An 18,398-nucleotide genomic window follows, 5' to 3' on the forward strand; every position below is an offset into this window, starting at 1 on the left:
TCTTGCTCAGTGTGACATTTCTCTTGAGGAAAAGGCTCCCTTCTCTGTGAGCAGGGGACAGTCATCACACTCAGGAAACTTAACTCAATGCACAACTGCTGCTCACCATCACTGTTCCCACTGTCTATTATGTCCTTTCTGGGATTTATTTGTTCACTGTTGAGGGGCCCATGATTTGATGAAGAGTCCCACCATGGGGACAGGGGTAGGGGGCAACTCAGTGGTGGACACTTGCCTAGGAAGCCTGGGGCCCTGTGTTTGGTCCCCAGCACCACACACAGGCACACAAAACAATCCCACAGCACGTCGACTGTCATGGCTATTTAATCTCTTTTAATCTGAAATGATTCTTCTACCTTTTTCCTCTTGAACGACACTGACATTTTCTTTGAATCCAGGCCAGTTGCTTTGGAGACCATCTCGGTCTGGATTTGCCTGATTGCTTTTTTGTGTATACTAAGCTTGGGTGTTTGGTGTAAGAAGCCCACTCAGGCAGTGCTGGGTACTCTTTGGTGTGTCTGCCAAGGCCCCAGGATAACTGTGTCCCTTCACTGTTCGTGTTAGGGTTGACCACTGGGTCAGCGTGAGGTCTGACAGCTTCCTCCACTGTGATGGCAATTTGAGTCTGGAGGCAAGACAGCAGGTGATGCAGGAACACAAGGGCAATGACGCAGACGCGAGTCTTGCTCCTTCCCCACGTTGGTTACAGACGCTCCAACACCTGACTGCAAATCCACTGACTTGAGTTACACGTGCAAAAAAATTGAGTCTTCCCAGTAGGTTCAGAAAACAAACTTGTCCACTTATAGGACAAACCACTGTGTGCAAGTCACTGGAAGCTTAGGAAAACCCATGCACTCAAGATTCAAGTCCCAGGGCTGGGATATAGCTCATCTGGTAGAATGCTTGCCTTATATGCACAAGGCCCTGGGTTCAACCCCCAGCACCACAAAACAATTAAAAAATAAAATAAATTTCAAAAAAGATTCAAGTCTCCACAAATTACAGAATTGTTTAAGTGAGCTTTTTCACTAATGTGACTAAAGGACCTCACCAGAACAACTGTACAGAAGGAAACGTTTACTTAGGCACTCACGGTTTCAGAGGTCTCAGTCCATAGACAACTGGCTCCATTCCTTGGGGCTTGAGGTGAGGCTGAACATCAATCATGGCAGAAGAGTGTGGCAGAGGGAAGCAACTCACATCATAATCAGGAAGCAGAGAAGAGACTCTACTTCCAGGTACAAATATATACCCCAAAGCCACACCCCCGTACCCACCTCCTCAGCCACACCCCACCACTTCAGTTACCATCAGTTAATCCCTATCAGGGGATTAATTCACTGATTGGGTTAAGACTCTCACAACCCAATCATTTCTCCTCTGAACCTTCTTGCACTGTCTCACGTGAGCTTTTGGGGGACACCTCACATCCAAACTATAATAGGAATGAAGCAGTTGGCCACCTGGAAAACATGCACACAGTATACTGGCCTCCCTCCTCCCCTGCCACTTCTGCACCCACAAACCCTCTCAGGATCTGAACACACAGCTCCCACCTGGGGAGTAACTGTCACACTAAAGTCACAGAAAACATAGGTGCCACAGAACCCTCCCTTCCTTCCTCAGTGCATCCTTAGGCTGAGTCTTGCTGGTTTATCTTAGGGATGAAAGGGGGCTGTGTTGTGATGGCTTCCACTAAAGCCAGGCATACAAAACCAAGAGAATTAAACAGGATGCTTTCACACTCAAATCTTTAAAATCCAAACATAGTCAGCCCTGAATTTACTTACCTAAGAAAATGAGTTGTTGTTTTTAAAGGCCAGTGGATGAAAGGAATGGGTACAGGAAGTGGTCGGAAGGGAGAGAAGGCCGACTGGGATCCCAATGTTCTCTTTCATTTTCTCATAAACCTACAGAATGCACTTTAAATGTGACCAGTAGCCTCAGGATGGCCCAGAGAGGAGCATGGCAGAGCCCCAACACCCAGGCCCCAACCCAGCTTGCTCGTTCATTCATACTCGACTGACATTTACCCAGTGCCCATGGTGCACCACGGGATGCAGGCAGTGTACCAGGGGAAGAGACAGACAAGCTCCCCACCCTGTGGGACAGTCCATCCACTGGAGGAGACAGGAAAGAACAGCAAAACAGTAACAAGCTCAACCATGTCGGATGCTAGAAGGGGCCAGGCGTTAGAGAAAGTTGGAGGTGGAAGGAGGCGGGTGTGCTGAGGATGAGGTAGCTGGAGAAAGTGAGGGCTGAACAGGCTGAAGGAGCAAGTGGGCAGCCAGGGGAGCCATGGGAGGCTGTTCCTGTGGCCACAACAGTGCAGAGGTCCTGAGAGGGGACAAGTCTGTCATGTCTGAGGAACTTCAGGGAGACCAACGAGGGGGGCACGTGTAGGGAATGACTTGAGGGAGATGACAGGGGCCGAGCTGACCGGGACAAGGGAGGCCTGGATGGACCTCCAACTTTCCCTGCAGATGGACTATGAGGAATGAGCATGGGAGCCATCTGGGTGAGGTGACAGTGGCTCAACTAGAACCAGCCGTGCCGTGTTAGGGGGTGAGCCTGGATGCAAACAGGGTGGTGTATGAGACTGACAGGAAGAGCAGAGTGAAGAAGGACTCCACGTCCCTGGAGGACTCCATCCATGTCCTCGTTTGCAAAGCAAGCAACAGGGCAATCAGCACAGAGCTGGAGCCCAGAGGCTCTTAAGCAGAGGGACGCTGGACACGGGGCTGGGGGAGCTGCAGACTTTACAAAGAGGGAGAAGGAGGATGAGATCAGGAAGTTTGATTCTCCACTCAAGTGCAGGTCACCAGCAGCCAGGCCACACCTTCCTCGGAGAAAATCGGAGAATATTTTTTAGGAGAATATTCATTGTTTCAGAAAAAGTTCTAATAGATACCAGTATGGTTATAGACAAAAATCCCCCAAAGGGAAACACTACACGTGCCCCACAGTGGGCACTGCAAGATCCCACGGTGAATTCACTAGTGGACAGGCATCGTCCACAAGCAGTTTAGTGCCTTACTCTTCGACATGATCAGAGATCAGGATCACCTACTTTCAAAGAAGGCCTCCAACAGAAAGCTCAAATAAACAGGGGGAAAGCCAGAGAAATACAGAGAGAGAGAAGATTTAAGGAAACCATCATATATGTAAAGAAAAACATTGCTAATGTTTTGGAGCTTTCTGATGGTATAGAATAGAGTTTGCATATGCTTTTATGAAAAAGCCAAGGCCATCTAACACCGCTTGCTCTTGTGACCACGTCAGGGCATTTTGTAGGAGAAGCACTGCTTTACCACAAAGAAGCTCCCCAGCCCCCTGCAATGGAGAAACTGGGGAGTGGTCATCTCTGAGAGAGTCCAGGAAAGACCCTCAGAAATGGGTAGCAAAGCCCCAGGGAAAGAGACCCCTGGCTCTGGGTACTGGCCAACATGCAGAGCAGTGAGCCAGGACAGGAAAAGCATGCTGGACACCCCAGGGGGACCCAGGAGAGAGCTGCCTCCCCTGTTGTCATTTCTACATGGAAAGTTGCCCAATGCTGTGGGGCCAGTCTCACTGTTGCCCACGGAGCAGTAGAAGCCTGGCTTTAGAGCAGTGCGGGTTGGTAGCTCCTCTTGACCCAGTAGTTCACTGTCAGAAGGCTGAGGAAATCATCCTACTTCACCATGTCAAGTTTTAAAAAGTTGCCTTTTGGTTGATTGCCAGGCACTGGACAAGTTAGATGAGACAAGGGAGGGACAAGGGAGGCCTGGATGAATCTCCAGCTTGCCCTGCAGATGGGCTGTGGGGAATGAGGGAGGCCTCATTTGGAGGTTTGACCTCACTGGGATGAAGATGGCATCTCCCTTGGCAGAACCCAGGAGGGCAGCCAGATGGCCCACACTATTAGGGGAGCAGGACCTATTGCTCCCCATGAGAGCTGGACTGCACTGCTGGAGAGAACCTCAATAGGTCAATATGCTTCAAGCTAATCCATCTCTGCCAAGTTGCTTGCCTTATTCTTTCATCCACAAGACAATGTTGCTTTTTAAGTAGAGTTAAGTGCCTGTCCCAAGAAGCCAATACACAGAGATTTTTATAAATAAAGAGTTCCAGACAGGAGAATAGAAGCAGCAGCTAAATGTCAAGATTTTACATCTGTCTATCTGACCAGAGAGGATGGCATTCACACAATTTAAAAGATCAGAAATATACCACTGGAATAACAGTGACAGATGCTCCCAAGCATAAACATAACTGTTCCACTGGTAACAGGCACAGAAACATTGGATACCAGGTAGAAGTGGTAGGTTTGGCTACATTTATTTTTTATGCAGCTCAATGAACATTTGAAAAACAATTCTTTAGCTAATGTTATGCCTCATACATTTGCTTTTGACATGCCCAAAGGCTGGTTCCTTCACTTGATAGAAATATTATTAACTTTCAATGTGCTTCAAATAGCATTATCAAGAGTGGGCATGAAATACAAATGTGGATGAAGAGAAATGGAAAAGATGTTTTGCTTCATTTTGTTTTAGCATAGGGTTGGTGCCTGGGGCTGGCACTAGAGGGAAATTCAAAACCGGATCCATTAAGTTTTCATCCTTTTGAGCCTTGATTTCTTTAAGCACATGGTAGATGTATAATAACACTGGCCAAGTCATTGGCTCCTATGGCCCAAGCAGTGAAGTCCCAGGAGTCTTGCTTGAAATGATGAGGCCAAGGGCTGGGCTCCACTGGTACCAGGAAGCCCAGTCTCAGCCACCACCCACAGTTGCCCTGATGCCCTAAGGCAAACAACCAGGGACAGCAGAACAGAGGCTTGGAAAACAAGTTGTCCCCAGCAACTTGCTGGTTCGACCATTCCTCAAGCACATGTGACCACACCTCTAGGACCTCACCTCTTTCGTGGCTCTAAGGACATCCAGGTGAGTTTTCAATCACTTCCTCTACCAAAAATAAAAGCCCTAATTGATGCACCACATAGTTAGAGATGGCTTCATTTCTCAGTAAGAAAAACTGCAACCCAAAGCTCAAGATCAAAATGAAAAGCGAATAATTCTTGAAGCTATCATCTCTAGACCTGTTAAATGTCACAGTTGAATGAGGAGAATCTGTAACTTCTATCACATCGCTGTGTGTTGCTGATTAGGTCTTGTTTCCACGTGCCAGAACTTCCTTCTGCCATAATTATTTCTGATATACCAGAAGGGTTTCATTTAGTTATTCTAAAATTAGGATAAACTTGTTCTATCACATGTACCTACATAGCAGGTTAATTTCCTTATTTCTGCATGCATTCTGTAGATTATTCATCAGGTACATTCATTGGGGAATAAAACGGGTTATTCAAAATCAGATGTTCAAGGAAATATCATCATCCGTGGCAGTGATGAGCAATTGGTAACTCTTGCTTTGATAATTTTCCAAATTCAAATCATCTTGGCTATGTTCTATGGTAGAATTTGAGGGGCTTAGCTGACCACACACCAGTGTACTAGCCGGGACCACAGCAGCAGACTCCAGCACAGCTGAGACAGCCTTCCGGCCAGGCCAGCTCCCTCACCACGCTCCTGGATTTCTAAAAGATTCAGAATCCTTCTCAGCAGACACCGGTGTGATGGGGGCATTCACACTAGCATGAGCTCCCATCCCTTCCCACTCTCCTCTCAGGAAAGTGGGACTCACCTTGAACCTTCCACTTTATTGTGTAGATGACAGAGAGAGAAAGAAACTGAGAAGCCAGGGGGGAATGCTCTATGGAAAGGATGGGGGACCCTCCTGAGAGGAAGGAGAAGAGGAGAGAGCAAAACACCTGTCCAGGCAGGAAAGAAGAAACCCACCAGGGAAGTAGGAACAAAATGCTTTAAATGTGCAAGGACTACATGGGGAGATACATAAAACTTTATAAGGCCTTTTAAAACCACAGTATCTATAAAGAACACATCATTTATAGGAGATAGAATAAAATGTTAATGTCCTAAAGGTGTGGATTCTGCTAAAATGATCTATTCCTACCAAAATCTAAGTTTTTCAAATAGTTTGATAAGCTAATTATATAACTTATCAGGAAGAGTAAAGGGCCAAGGAGAGCTGAGATCAGTCTTGAAGATAAGCAAAGTGGAAGGGAGGACTTGCCCGTTGAACAACCCTCACCTCAAAATCTGAATTCCAAAATGCTTCTAAATCCAAACCTTCTTGAGGCCAAGTTCAAATCCCCAGATTCAAAAACTCAAAATCTGAACCCCTTCTGTTCTGGAGCAATTTGGATAGGAGCGGATGCTCCATTTGGAGACTCTAGAAACAGACACCAGCAGCCCAGGCCACACCTGTCATCCCAGAGACTCGGGAGGCTGAGGCAGGAGGATCGAAAGTTCAAGGACAGCCACAGGAACTTAGCCAGACCCTTTCTCAAAAATAAAGAATAAATAAATAAAAAGGGCTGGGGATATAGCTCAGTGATACAGCACCCCTGGGTTCCATTTCCAGAAAAAAAAAAAGGAAAGACAAAGAAACAGACCTTAGTATTTATGAAACTTTGACAATACATGCTACAGTGGTCTAGAATCAGTGGGAAGCCAGGACCATCTAGTATTAGGAAACTAGGAACATTGTACAACCCTGGAATTTCAGTTTACTTAGGTTTACTTATTTAACTTCACTTATTCATTGCCTTGTTCCAGACAAAGCAATGAGTTTACTTACTCTTTTTTTTTTTTTTTTTTTTGATGTTTTTCAATGACTGGAATTCATTCCACTCCTCACGAGTCCTACAGAACTTGACCACAGTACATTGTCCTCTGTACTGGTCATGGATACCACGCCGCTTCTCGAGGACAGGAAATGTCTCCCCAATCGCTACCATTTGGTGTTAAGCACATGTAGCCATTACACAGATAGCCGGGAGTCACCAGGTTTTCCTCTGTTGTGGTGAGTCCATGGCAAGATGGCGTTGGGGGGACAGGTGCACTTTTATGACTCACACTCTGTGTCACTCCTTCCTGGAGAGTGTCCGCAGGCAGCCATGGTCTAGGTGAGAAGCTGGACAGACCAGCTGAGGTAATAAGAGGGTTAGGGGAGCCAAGGGCGAGGGGAATTGAACAGAGGGAGGCCTTTGCCTTCGGCCGATCACTTGGCCATTCCTGTCTGGGGGATGGTCACTGCCTCTGGAGGAAGAAGCAACAACAGTGAGAACAGCAGCATCTCAGAGCCTCCCTCTGCAGAGGGCACTGGGCCAAGCGTGAGCAGAGTCCCCAGGCAGCCCGTGTCTGTCCCAGACAGGTCACGGCAAGCCCAGCTCGTACTTCAGGGCACTTCTCTTATGTCCAGTTGCTCCGATGGGATTTTTAAGTCCTGGAGTTTTACTTGGTGTGAAACAAGGTGACAGACGGGGCTGGCGGGAAGGATCACTGCGGGGGAAGGAAACACAGGGTGAGGCGTCCTTAATCTAAAACTCCAAAATCTGAAAAGTTCCAAAATCCAAAATGTTTTGAGCACTGGCAGGACACCATGAATGGAAAACTAGCCCTGAGCTCACGTGGTGGGGCAGTTGACCCAGGTGCACTAGTGACCCTGTGTTCACTACCTTCAGTTGCCTTCGGGCTGGGCAACCAAGGTGTCTATGGAATTTGGTGATGTCTTGTTATGTGAATTCAAATATGATAATTTTTTTTAATCTGAATATGAAATATTTCAGGTCTTGAGCATTTAGAATAAGTAGTGGTCGGCCTGAGACACGGAAATGAAGTCCTAAGAATCTGCCTCTCCACCCCGCCCATCAACTCTTTCCAGGGGGCAGCTGGGCAATGAGTAGCCAAGCTGTTTGAACGCAGCGGATGCGGAGGTGGTCTGCACCTCACTGTGACCTCGGGGGGCTTACCCACAACTGCTGTTGTTTAGGGCCTGGGGACCTTTGGTAAAAGTGAGACTGAATGGGTCCCAGTTCAACAACACAATCCACCTTCCAGAGTAAGGCTCTGGAATTGTGTGTGGGCAAGATCAGAAGCTCCTGTTGGAGTGGAGAGTGTGAGGACCTGTGCCCTCTAGGGAGGGCTGGGGGTAGGGGGCAGTGCAGTGTCCTCAGAGACATTAAGCTGCCTCCATTCTTGGCTCAGATTTCTGAACAAGGTTGCATTTCTCCAGGTGAGGAAGGTTTTGCTGACTTGGCTTGCAGCGCAAATTCTTATCTGGTCTCTTGAATCTGGTCTGTTCTTATCCAGGCTTGTTTTGGGGAAGCCCCAGTCTAGAAAGCCTAATCTCTGAAAACTGTTTTGTGAAGACCACTCTTCTCCACGCTTCGTCAGTAGGACACAGACCAAAACCCTTTATTTCGCTTCCTCTGTCTGTCTCTTTCAGTCACTGGATTTGAGGTTTTCAGGGAACCAAAAAGATAGCTTGTGTTTCTCAAATGACTCAGGCACATCATGAACTGAGTCATCAGCATGTTAAATGCAAAAGAAGGGATGGAACTACCACACACCAGCCGCCCACAAATACACGAGGAGTCACTGAGGCAAACGCCCTGAGAGTTTTCTGTCCCCAACTCACCTTCTCCCACACTGCACTAGGCACAAAGCCTTGCAGAATGACCAGTCATCTTCAAAGCCACCTCCTGAGGCCATGTCTAAGTGACTTTGACTTTATGAGTCATGTTCTTTGTTAAATAAAATGGAGGTTAAAATATTAGCCACCTAAACAGTTATTAAGAAGATTACATATTGCTCATCAATATGGATCTGCTTCTGAATCCTGGTGCGTGTTCTGTACAGTGAATGGAGCCAGGTCCTCCTGAGACAGTCAGCAAACCGTTAAGGACTTTGGCTCCTGGTTCATGCTAAGTTATGACTCCCTCCATTTGAGTTCAAGTTTCCGATCCTGTGGGGAAAACAGTCTTCTATCTCCAGGCACTAAGCTGAGCACCCACAGAGGTCTCCTCAGCACCCAAGAGGGGCCAAGAGGGAATCCCTAAGCTGCAGAGAGGCAATTACAAAGCACCACACCAGCGGCTTCTGCTGCTAGAGCAGAAGGTGGCTAATAACAGACAGCTCAAGTAAATAAAGGTTGGGCCCAGGCCTAGACCTACTTTTTTGGGGACTGGGGATTGAACCCAAGGGCACTTAACCACTAAGCCACAACCTCAGCCCTTGTTATTTTTTATTTTGAGGCAGGATCTCACTAAGCTGCTTAGGGCCTCCCTAAATTGTTGAGGCTGGCTTTGAATTTGCAATCCTCCTGCCTCTGCCTCCTGGGATTACAGGCATGCGCCACCATGCACAACTAGACTCACTTTCATTAGTGTTCACTGCTCTTCTGATGCAGGGGCCCTGCGTCATACTAGCGTCTCAGTTCCAGTCTGATCCTTGCCTCTGACAAAGATAGGATCCTGGCACCTGTCAGAATTGAACCATGCGTCCCCACCAACACAGAACCACATTTCCCTCCACCTGCAGCAACTCCATTAGGTCAAAACTATAACATATCAGTGTTTAAAGCATTAATAAGTATTTCAAGCACTTTAAAGCCTTTGCTGCTTGGTAATCCTTCTTTTCTTACTTTATAAAAGCATAATAACATATTTACAGGAACCTTGGAAAATAGAGAGCAGTTACTCTTTTCTGTTTGTTCTCAGCATTTTCCAAGCAAGCATATTTGAAATATTTACAATTGTTAGTAATATTTCAGCTTTTAATTATGCTTAATGTAACTGCCTCCTAGACTATTTCCACATCTACAGAAAGCAGAAACTGCACCGCATTATCTCCAAGATTTATTTTGGTTTTATCCCTTTGTCTCTACATCCATATTAATTTAAGCAAATTTTATTTCACCAAAACACCAATTTCTTCATATTGGATCATTAGCCCCTATGTTCTGTTATTCCTGTAATTATTTTCTTGCAACTTTCAAAGTTCCAGGGGCCATATCAAAACAAAACAACAAGTTTTTGTGAGCTTCCAGGTTTTGCATGAGCTCCAATAAAGAAATTGAAATGTTTATAAAAAATTTTTCCACTCAAAATAAATAGTAGTATCAATTCCTTTGACATAAAAAGCATATTTTTAAATAAAGATGGCCTGCATTACTGAGAGAAGAATGTCACTAAAACATCAGAATCCCAAGTACTCCTTGGGAGAAAACAGCCAGGGCCACATTCTGTTGCTACTCAGTTGTGCCACGGTCAGACTTCCCGTGATCTCCACATGCTGTCCCATGACAAGCTTTGGAAGAGTTCCTCAGGCTCAAGATCATCCCCACTCTCCAGATGGGAGTGGGACACCCAGATGAGCAACTGAACTGCAAGTCAGGGACTGGGGATCCCAGTGCACACCTGGGATCCCAGCAACTCAGGAGGCTGAAGCAGGAGGATCGCAGGTTGGAAGCTAGCCTGGGCAACTTAGTGAGACCCTGTCTCAAATTTTTAAAAATAAAATAAAAATTAAGAGGGCTGGGGATGTAGCTCAGTTTTAGAGCACCCCTCCTGGGTTCCATCCCCAGTAGCAAAAAAAAAAAGAGTCCCTTGCAGAGCTGCTGAGGGTCTGCTCTGCTACGACACAGGGACAGAGAGCAAGCCGTGGTGGGCTGTGAGCCCGGGAGGCCGCACCAGGCTAAAGGATGAGGACACTTTCAACCAGGGGAAGCATGCTGAGGAGGATTTGGCAGTCTTTTGGTAGTTTGGGCTGTTTTCCTCAAACTTTTGAGATTTGATAGCTAATTTTTAAAAAATTCAAAGGCCTCAGCTACTGTTTCTATCACATTCCCAGATTGGCTCACACTGAATTGTTGTGTGTGTGTGTGTGTGTGTGTGTGTGTGTGTGTCATAGTGGCTGGATAAGTACTCAGGGGAGTAACCACAGTGAGCACAGGTTAAACTACTGCATGAAGCAGCAGATTAGAGGACAGCAGAGATGGACTATGGAGAATCTGCCCCTGACATGGTTCCCTGGGGAGGAGTAGGGAGTGGCTCTCAAGCTCTACAGTATAGCAGATTTGCTTGCAGGGCTGGTTAAAGGGGGCTGCAGGGTGCTACCCCCAGAACTCATGGTCTTCTAGGTCTGGACTTGCATATGGGACGATTCCATTGCTGCTGATGCCTGTGGCCCAGGGGCCACCCACGAAGGCCACCGAATAACAAGCACAGCAATTCTAAACCCCAGGCTGTTTCCAAAACATCGAGGCTGGGGCCTCATACCAGGACCCCCACAGAACAGAACTTCAGTGGAACTGTATGTGGGTGGCTTTAAAGCCCAGCCCCACCCATGTAGGTGTTGGTAGGGTGCAGGAAGGCTGAGCACCCCTAAGCCTTCTGGATTGATGGGGAGTCTGGGCAGGCTCCAGTCAGGTCCTACATAACAGATTTAACCACCACTTACTGTATCTTTTCACAGAGGCCTGGGAATACAATGGACTGAAGTCCTTTTCCCGCTCAGCATTGAAACTCTGCCTAGGACACTTTCAAAGTGCATTTCCACAATACACAAGAAACAGTGTCACTCTGGGGACCAGGTTGATTTTTTTTTTTCTTTCAACAATTCTGCCCCCTAGTGTCCCTTCATGGTAGGACTTGTAAGAGCTCACCTTGCCCACGGTTTCCTTTTGACCAGCTAAACAACTTGGGGCATTTTTCTCTGACATTAAAAAAATAATGAGCTCATTTAACATGAATTGAAATTAAATCTTTATTTCGGGCAGGGCGACTCTCCAGCTGCAGCCTCTCAGTTCTCCCGGTCTCCCCTGCTCCCTGTGCCGGGAGGACGAGAACTGGAGGAGTCCCGTCCCCATCCCACCAAGCCCCTTCTTCAGACCCAGAGGCCAACAGGCAGTGAGTGAGGAAGGAGCACTGGCCGGGGTGTCCCACGGAGCTCCCCACCTGTGCTCACTCCTCACACCCTCGTAGGTCACATGCATGGAGCACGGACATCACCACAATATCTCAAGTCTGCCAGAAGAGCCCTACAGACCTGCTAGCCCCTTCTTCACAGAGCGTTCCTCCTGCCCGGCTCAACCTCTTCCACCTCACCCCATCAGTGGCCTTCTTCTGGGTCCCCTTCACGCTAAGGGCCACAGGGAGCTCTCACCTGGGCCATCCTCACTGTTACACCCTCTGGTCCACTGTGCCTATCCCCCTGTTCTTCTCACTTACAAACCTCCCGGCCACCTTCTGCCATCCCTCCAACCTCGGCCCCACCACACCCCCAGAAGGCTCTTCTCAGGGTTTGTGGTCCCCTCCCCGTGGAGGCCAGAGCCAGTGGGTGCTGGCCTGTGCCCTTCTGATTTGGGTGTTCACGACGTTCATGCTGGGCCGCGCTCCGTCTGTTCTTGGTTATCCAATGTCCCTGCTCCCACTCCTGACAGCCCAGCAGGCCTTGCAGGGTCCTCTGTCAGAGACTGCTCAGAGAGCCTCCTCTTCTCCCTGCAGATCTCCTGGAGCAGGCGCATCCACGGCCATGACTTCATCAGCAGACAGGAAGTGACAGGCCCCACGTCCAGCCGGCACAGTTCGCTGTCTCCTGAGTCCAAGTGCCTCATCTCCTCTTAGTATCTCATGAGCATCTCTGTTTTTCTTGTGTCTAAAGAATCCTTGATTCCCTCCCCAAACCAGTTCCTCCCTCATCTCTGCAAATGGCCTGGGAGACGGCCTTGATTCCTCTTGTTCCCACACTCAGGTTCTGTCTCTCCTGCCAAGGTCCCACTCCAAGCCACCCTCCTCTCCTGCTGGAATGCTGCAGGCCCTCCCAAGATTCCCTGGCCTCCTCCAGGCCTCCCCTTCACGCAGGTTCTCAGCACAGGCAGAGGTGGTGTTCTGAAACGGGAACTAGGGTGACAAGATGTGCCATTCCTTTGCCTAAAAAAATAATCAACAATGCCATTAAACTTTGAGTAACATACAAATAACATAGTTTGCCTTCTCAGACTTTGTCTCATCTGCCTGTCCTTCCTTACTGGGCTCCCGCCATGTGGCTTCTTTCCAGTGAATTCCTTCCAACTGCTGGCATTCACTCTGTCCTTCCACATGTTCTTCCATCTTCCTAAAATGCTCTTCCATGCTCTCCATGACTGGCTCCTGTTTATGCCCCCCAACTCCTCAGTGAGGTCACACTTGCCCCTATTAAACAGGTCTCCCCTTCATTCCCCATCTCAGCCCTCTTCACAGTACTTTGCATTTTCTAATTGCTTGTCTACTTCTCTGTCTTCCCCGCTCAGCTCTAAGCTGGCTGTGTCCAGGGCCTCTGAGTCTGTCTGACAACCTCGTATCGACTGGCCTGGTGTCCTGCAGACTCAGTTCTCGCATGTGTGTGCTGAACGAGAGTCTCAGCTGCACTCCACCCTCCCAGCCCTGGTCCAGGCCTTTGGTGACCCCCATGTGACCAGGACACCTGACAGTGTTCTGGGCTCAGTTTCCTTGATTGCAGAGACAGACAGAAGAGTCTTGGTTCAGTTTACTGTCTGTGAACTTCTCTGGAGTTTTTCCAACACTTTTGGCTAACCACAGCGTCACCAGCACCCAGAACAGCAGGCTCCTCATAAATCCTGTTGATTGGAGGAACTCCCAGCTCTGAAGGAGGAAGGGGCGCTGGCGCAGCGGTGGAGAGGTCTAATCTGGGCAGAGGTTCAAATCAGTGTTTTCAGCCTCCAGAGAAGTTGATCCGTGTTCATTTGTATACTAAAAAAGAAGAAAAACAGTTTCTTTTAACTTTTTTTTTCATATTTGTTAAATAAGGGAAAATAAACTTCATAGTTTGGTTGCTATGTAAAATCTGATATTTGGGAGACTTTCTCCAAGAAAGAAAAATGTTTAGCTTCTAGTTCAAGTTCTGTTGGACAGACAACAGCGAATGAAAGCATTCCCACCTTCTAAGCAGAGAAACAAGGGGAACTTAAAATAGCTGACAGAAGCCAACAACCAAGAAGCGAAGACCCCGACCCTGGCCTTCTCCTTCCTAATCCTGTCCCCTATCAGTTCAAGTAGGGTTTGCTCCTGAGAAATGAAAATAAGAATAATGGCTTTGAGACAGGGGTTCAGTTCTTCTGAAGGACACTTTAACCTGTGGGTATTCCTGGGACCCAAAGAAGTCCAAGGCCTGTGACCAACTGAAAATGTCACATGTCCCGGTGCCCTGGGAGCTTGGCTGACCTGGCTGTGGACCAAATCCAGCCCTGTGTGCTTCCCGCTCCGTTGAACCTGAGTCTCTTGGTGCTCCCTGGTGCTGCATCAAGGCTGGCTGGTGCCCAGAGGATCAGCTCAGCCCCAAGTGCTCTGGGGACGGGATGCGTTTTCTTGGCTAGAAAATGTGACATCAAGTTGAAACAGCTGATGAGCAAAGAGGCCCTGGGGACGTCAGTGACATGGGTTTCTTAGCACAGTGTGCTTAAAGTGGTCAGGAACAGGGCGAGGCCCTGTGAGCTTGGAGTCCCTGAGGTTTCAGCTGTCCGTTCAGCATTTAATATGTTTATCTTTCTGCTAAACACATTGTTATTGAGTCATCTCTATTAAACAGCTACTCAGTGTGGGGCCCAGCGCTGCAAATCCAACACACAAGGCAGGTCTGCTGTCCTCAAGGACCCGCCGCCTGCAAAGTCAAAACAAGGGCTCTCCCTGGCTTCTCACACACCAGAGCAGGGTACTCAGATTTAGGTACAGATTCATCGAGAGTTCTTCTATCAGATCAAGAAGCAGCAAGCAACACCAGTAAAAGAGGAGCTTTTAATACCACTTAGTGTTGTTGTTGCAAACCAAAAATGAAATGTCAGTTTTCCCCAAAATACTGTCACCCTCTAGACCACCAAGGTTGTATGTTGCATAGATTATTATGTTGGCACCAATGCCAGAGTAATTGTATTGATCAAACAAGTAAACTTCCAAGCTTTGGAGATGGGGGAAATGTAACTTTGAGAAGTAGAGAAACTCACAGGATGCTGTTTGGCCTTCCTTAGAAATCGTCCGAGCCATGACGCATGTGATAAACCAAGGCATGGCGATGTACTGGGGCACCTCCAGGTGGAGCGCCATGGAGATCATGGTAGGTTAATTTCCGCTTTTCAATGCCACGGAGCACCTCACTGTTCTCCAGATGCCATGCCTGGAGGTGGGGTCTATTGCAAACTTCTCACAGTCACTATGGCAGTGAAATTGTAGGATCGATTCCATCATTAACGAGATGGCTAGGGGGCTCTAACGGAATCATGTTGTAGCATGCTCTTTCGTGACAAGAGGGCAAAGTGACAGCTAATGATATAAGAACAGAGTATTCTAGTTTTCTTATTTAGAAAGACTATATTAATGACAATCCTGTTTATAACACACTAATTACAGATTACAGTTTTATGTTAATCTAATTTTTATTTCTTTAGAAACCTGCAAATAGTCAAATTATCTTTTCTTTATAATAGTCCATAATTCACAGTTGGACTGATTTTCCCTGGACCTTACTTGGTCCAAACCTTCCCAGAGGATAACGATTCCCCACTTTCAGCCTTGCTCTTCATGAACTGATGATCAGAACCTCACCTATAATTTGCCACCCTACTCCTTCCTTGTTTTGACCACCGGCTGCGTCTCCTTTCTCCCTAGGAAGCCTATTCTGTAGCCAGGCAATTCAATATGATCCCGCCCGTGTGTGAACAAGCTGAGTACCATCTTTTCCAGAGAGAGAAGGTGGAGGTCCAACTGCCAGAGCTCTACCATAAAATAGGTAATCTTCAAAATTGCAACTACTGAGTGTGTTTAACAATCGGGGAATCAGGGATTCTGAAAAGTCCCGGTCAAATGATTTCCTGAGTGTCCCTAATTAACATACGGATGGAAAGAACTGCTCATCCCAGAGACTGTGATAGAATCAAATGTGCCTGTTTCTAGTCCACAGGGGATCCCTGATGAAAGCCATGTGGTGCCAGGTTTCTGTTCTTGTGACTAAAAGGCTCAGGGGTCACTCCAATAAAACTGGGCTAACTGGGCTGCAAAAAATAACCACACAAGAGACACAAATACCTTTTTCTTTGGGGTCGCTGTGACGGCTCCTCTGACCTTAAGGGTCTGCAGAAAGAGAGAGAGCACGCTGACCCCTTTTATTGAGGAGAAGCTATTCAAAGTAAGGCAAGGGATCAGATTTCAGGGGGCTGAGTCTATCTTCATGATGTCAGCAGGTTGACTGACATCTGGGTAGGCCACACCCAAGGGCACAGTAAGAGAAGGGGACACACACAAGGCACTTCCATGGAAGATTCTATACTAAACAGGGCAAGGGGTTATATTACAAAGGAACAGGTGAGCACTTAACCCATGGGGCTGTAGCAAGACACACCCATGCACGAGACACTGACCCTCACACCCAAGAAGGGTGGGGAAAGCTCTTCCACATTTCTGCTACTGAGCACCTCAGCACCCAGCTGGGGAGTGTGACCCAGTCACGTGTAAGGTTGGTCTCACAATGTGGAGTCATAAATTGTGGCTGGCATACAAACTGAACTCCATAGGTGTTCAAAAAACTGCATCCAGGGGCTGGGGATATAGCTCAGTTGGTAGAGTGCTTACCTTGCATGCACAAGGCCCTGGGTTCAATCCTCAGCACCAGTACCACACACACACACACACACACACAAATGCATCCACAATGAGAGGAAGAACTAACAGATAAACTCATCCTTCACAGGGCTTGCTCCAGCCCAGGCATGCATCTCAGAGTGGACAACTGAAAAAAAACAAGTGATTTCAGAAAAATCTCTTATGCCTGGCACTGAGTTAGATGAAGGGAATTTGACGATAATTAATAAGCCAGGCACTACATGTTTGTGTGGAAATAATTTCAGAGCGAGGGAAAAATATGTGTCCAATAAAAAGAAATGTGGACGTTAGAAGAAACACAAACAAGTCACATTTTCAGGTTTCTAGACCAAAACAGTTTCCAGAGTTCACTTTCTTCCTCAGAAATGGCAGGAAAATTCTGGGTATTAAAAATAAAAGGATAAAAGTTCAACAGCAGTAATAACTGTTGTTATTGCTGTCACCTGCTGTCACCTACTGAGTGTTCTCTGCTCATTAGGCGCTGTGTTCCCACACAGTGGCACAGAATAGCCCAGGGAAGCACCGAAGTTAGTGCAAGTAGAAGTGCCCACCCCTCTATCCATGAATTTTTGACATCAAAAAAACACGGCAAAGGGCTGGGGATATAGCTCAGTTGGTAGAGTGCTTGCTTCACATGCACAAGTCCCGGGGTTCAATCCCCAGCACCACCAAAAAAAAAAAAAAAAGACCATGGCAAAGCCACATTTTTAGGCCTGCTTAGGTGGCTCATTCCCAAGAACTGACAGTGCACATTTGGTTGGTTTATAAAAGCATGAAACAATTTGTTAATCCCTAAATTGTGATGGAAAGATGTATGCCAGCATTAACTGATGCATTCAGCCAGTTTTCCCCCAAACCCACCACCTCCTCCCTTAACCCCAGTTTGCGTGAGCAACTTTCCATGTGCTCCCTCCACAGGGGTTGGCGCCATGACATGGTCCCCACTTGCCTGTGGAATCATCTCAGGGAAATATGGAAACGGCGTGCCTGAAAGTTCCAGGGCTTCTCTGAAGGTATTTCTCTCACCTCATGCAAGGATCTGGGGGTAGGGAAAGGGGTGACGAGAACGGCCCACGGCAGGGAGGGCCTCCCAGCTCAGGGACACCCTGGCCTTGGCCGTCCTGGCCTCTGGCAGCTCCTCCAGAGGCCTCTGCTGCTGCCAGGCTCCAGTCAGCCCTTCAGAATCTGCCTGCACAGAAAGCTGTCCTCTGGGGACCCAGGGAGAGAGCAGCATCCAGCGACCTGGTTGGACTTGTAGGGCTCAAAGCCCTTCTGTTACTTATGCTAAAGAAGGCTTTTCATTCCTTATTTGAAAACTGACAAAATTTTAAATCCTCTTTCCATGTAAGAGGATCTAATTCTCCTTTTCTTGACAAAACAAAATTTAAGCCATGGAGGCTTAAGCCACGAGAGGCAGAGTTGTAGCTGAGTGTGGTTTGAGGTTGGTTCAGGTTTCTGTGCGTTGGGGGCCAGGGTAAGGAGCGAGGGCCTCAGGGGATCCACTATGGCTAAGCCCCTGTCTCCGGGCTCTATGACTGGCACCTGTGCAGATGCAATCTGGCCACTGAGACTTGTGGCTTAACCTCTGCGCTGAGGCATAATGGTGTTCAAGATCAGGGAACAAGATTGCCTCCACTCACTCATGTCCTGCAACAAGGCAATCGGCCGCCCGACCTGGCCCACAGGCACCTGGAGCAGCAGAGCCCCAGCACTGAGGTCTCCCCACCCCCACCCCCACCCGGGAGGGCTGCTGCAGGCTCTGCGTCTTTCACTTTCCTTTCTGCCTGTGACAGCTGAGCTTTAGTTTGTTTGTCCTCTAAAGTGGCACAGTATAAATACC

General features: G+C 47.7%; 1 protein-coding gene across 2 annotated transcripts in view; it reads left to right on the forward strand.

The window, feature by feature from the left end:
* Kcnab1 (potassium voltage-gated channel subfamily A regulatory beta subunit 1) overlaps positions 1-18,398 on the forward strand; it is a 302,880-nt gene that overhangs the window by 263,818 nt on the left and 20,664 nt on the right. For both annotated transcript variants that reach the window (XM_027934029.2, XM_027934030.2), the window contains exons 9-11: positions 14,932-15,017; positions 15,569-15,689; positions 17,477-17,571. In XM_027934029.2, the coding sequence (XP_027789830.1) occupies positions 14,932-15,017; positions 15,569-15,689; positions 17,477-17,571 (302 nt within the window). The remainder of the gene's footprint in view (positions 1-14,931; positions 15,018-15,568; positions 15,690-17,476; positions 17,572-18,398) is intronic.

This window comes from Marmota flaviventris, chromosome 8 (assembly GCF_047511675.1).
Source record: "Marmota flaviventris isolate mMarFla1 chromosome 8, mMarFla1.hap1, whole genome shotgun sequence".
In the NCBI taxonomy this organism is placed as follows: domain Eukaryota; kingdom Metazoa; phylum Chordata; class Mammalia; order Rodentia; family Sciuridae; genus Marmota; species Marmota flaviventris.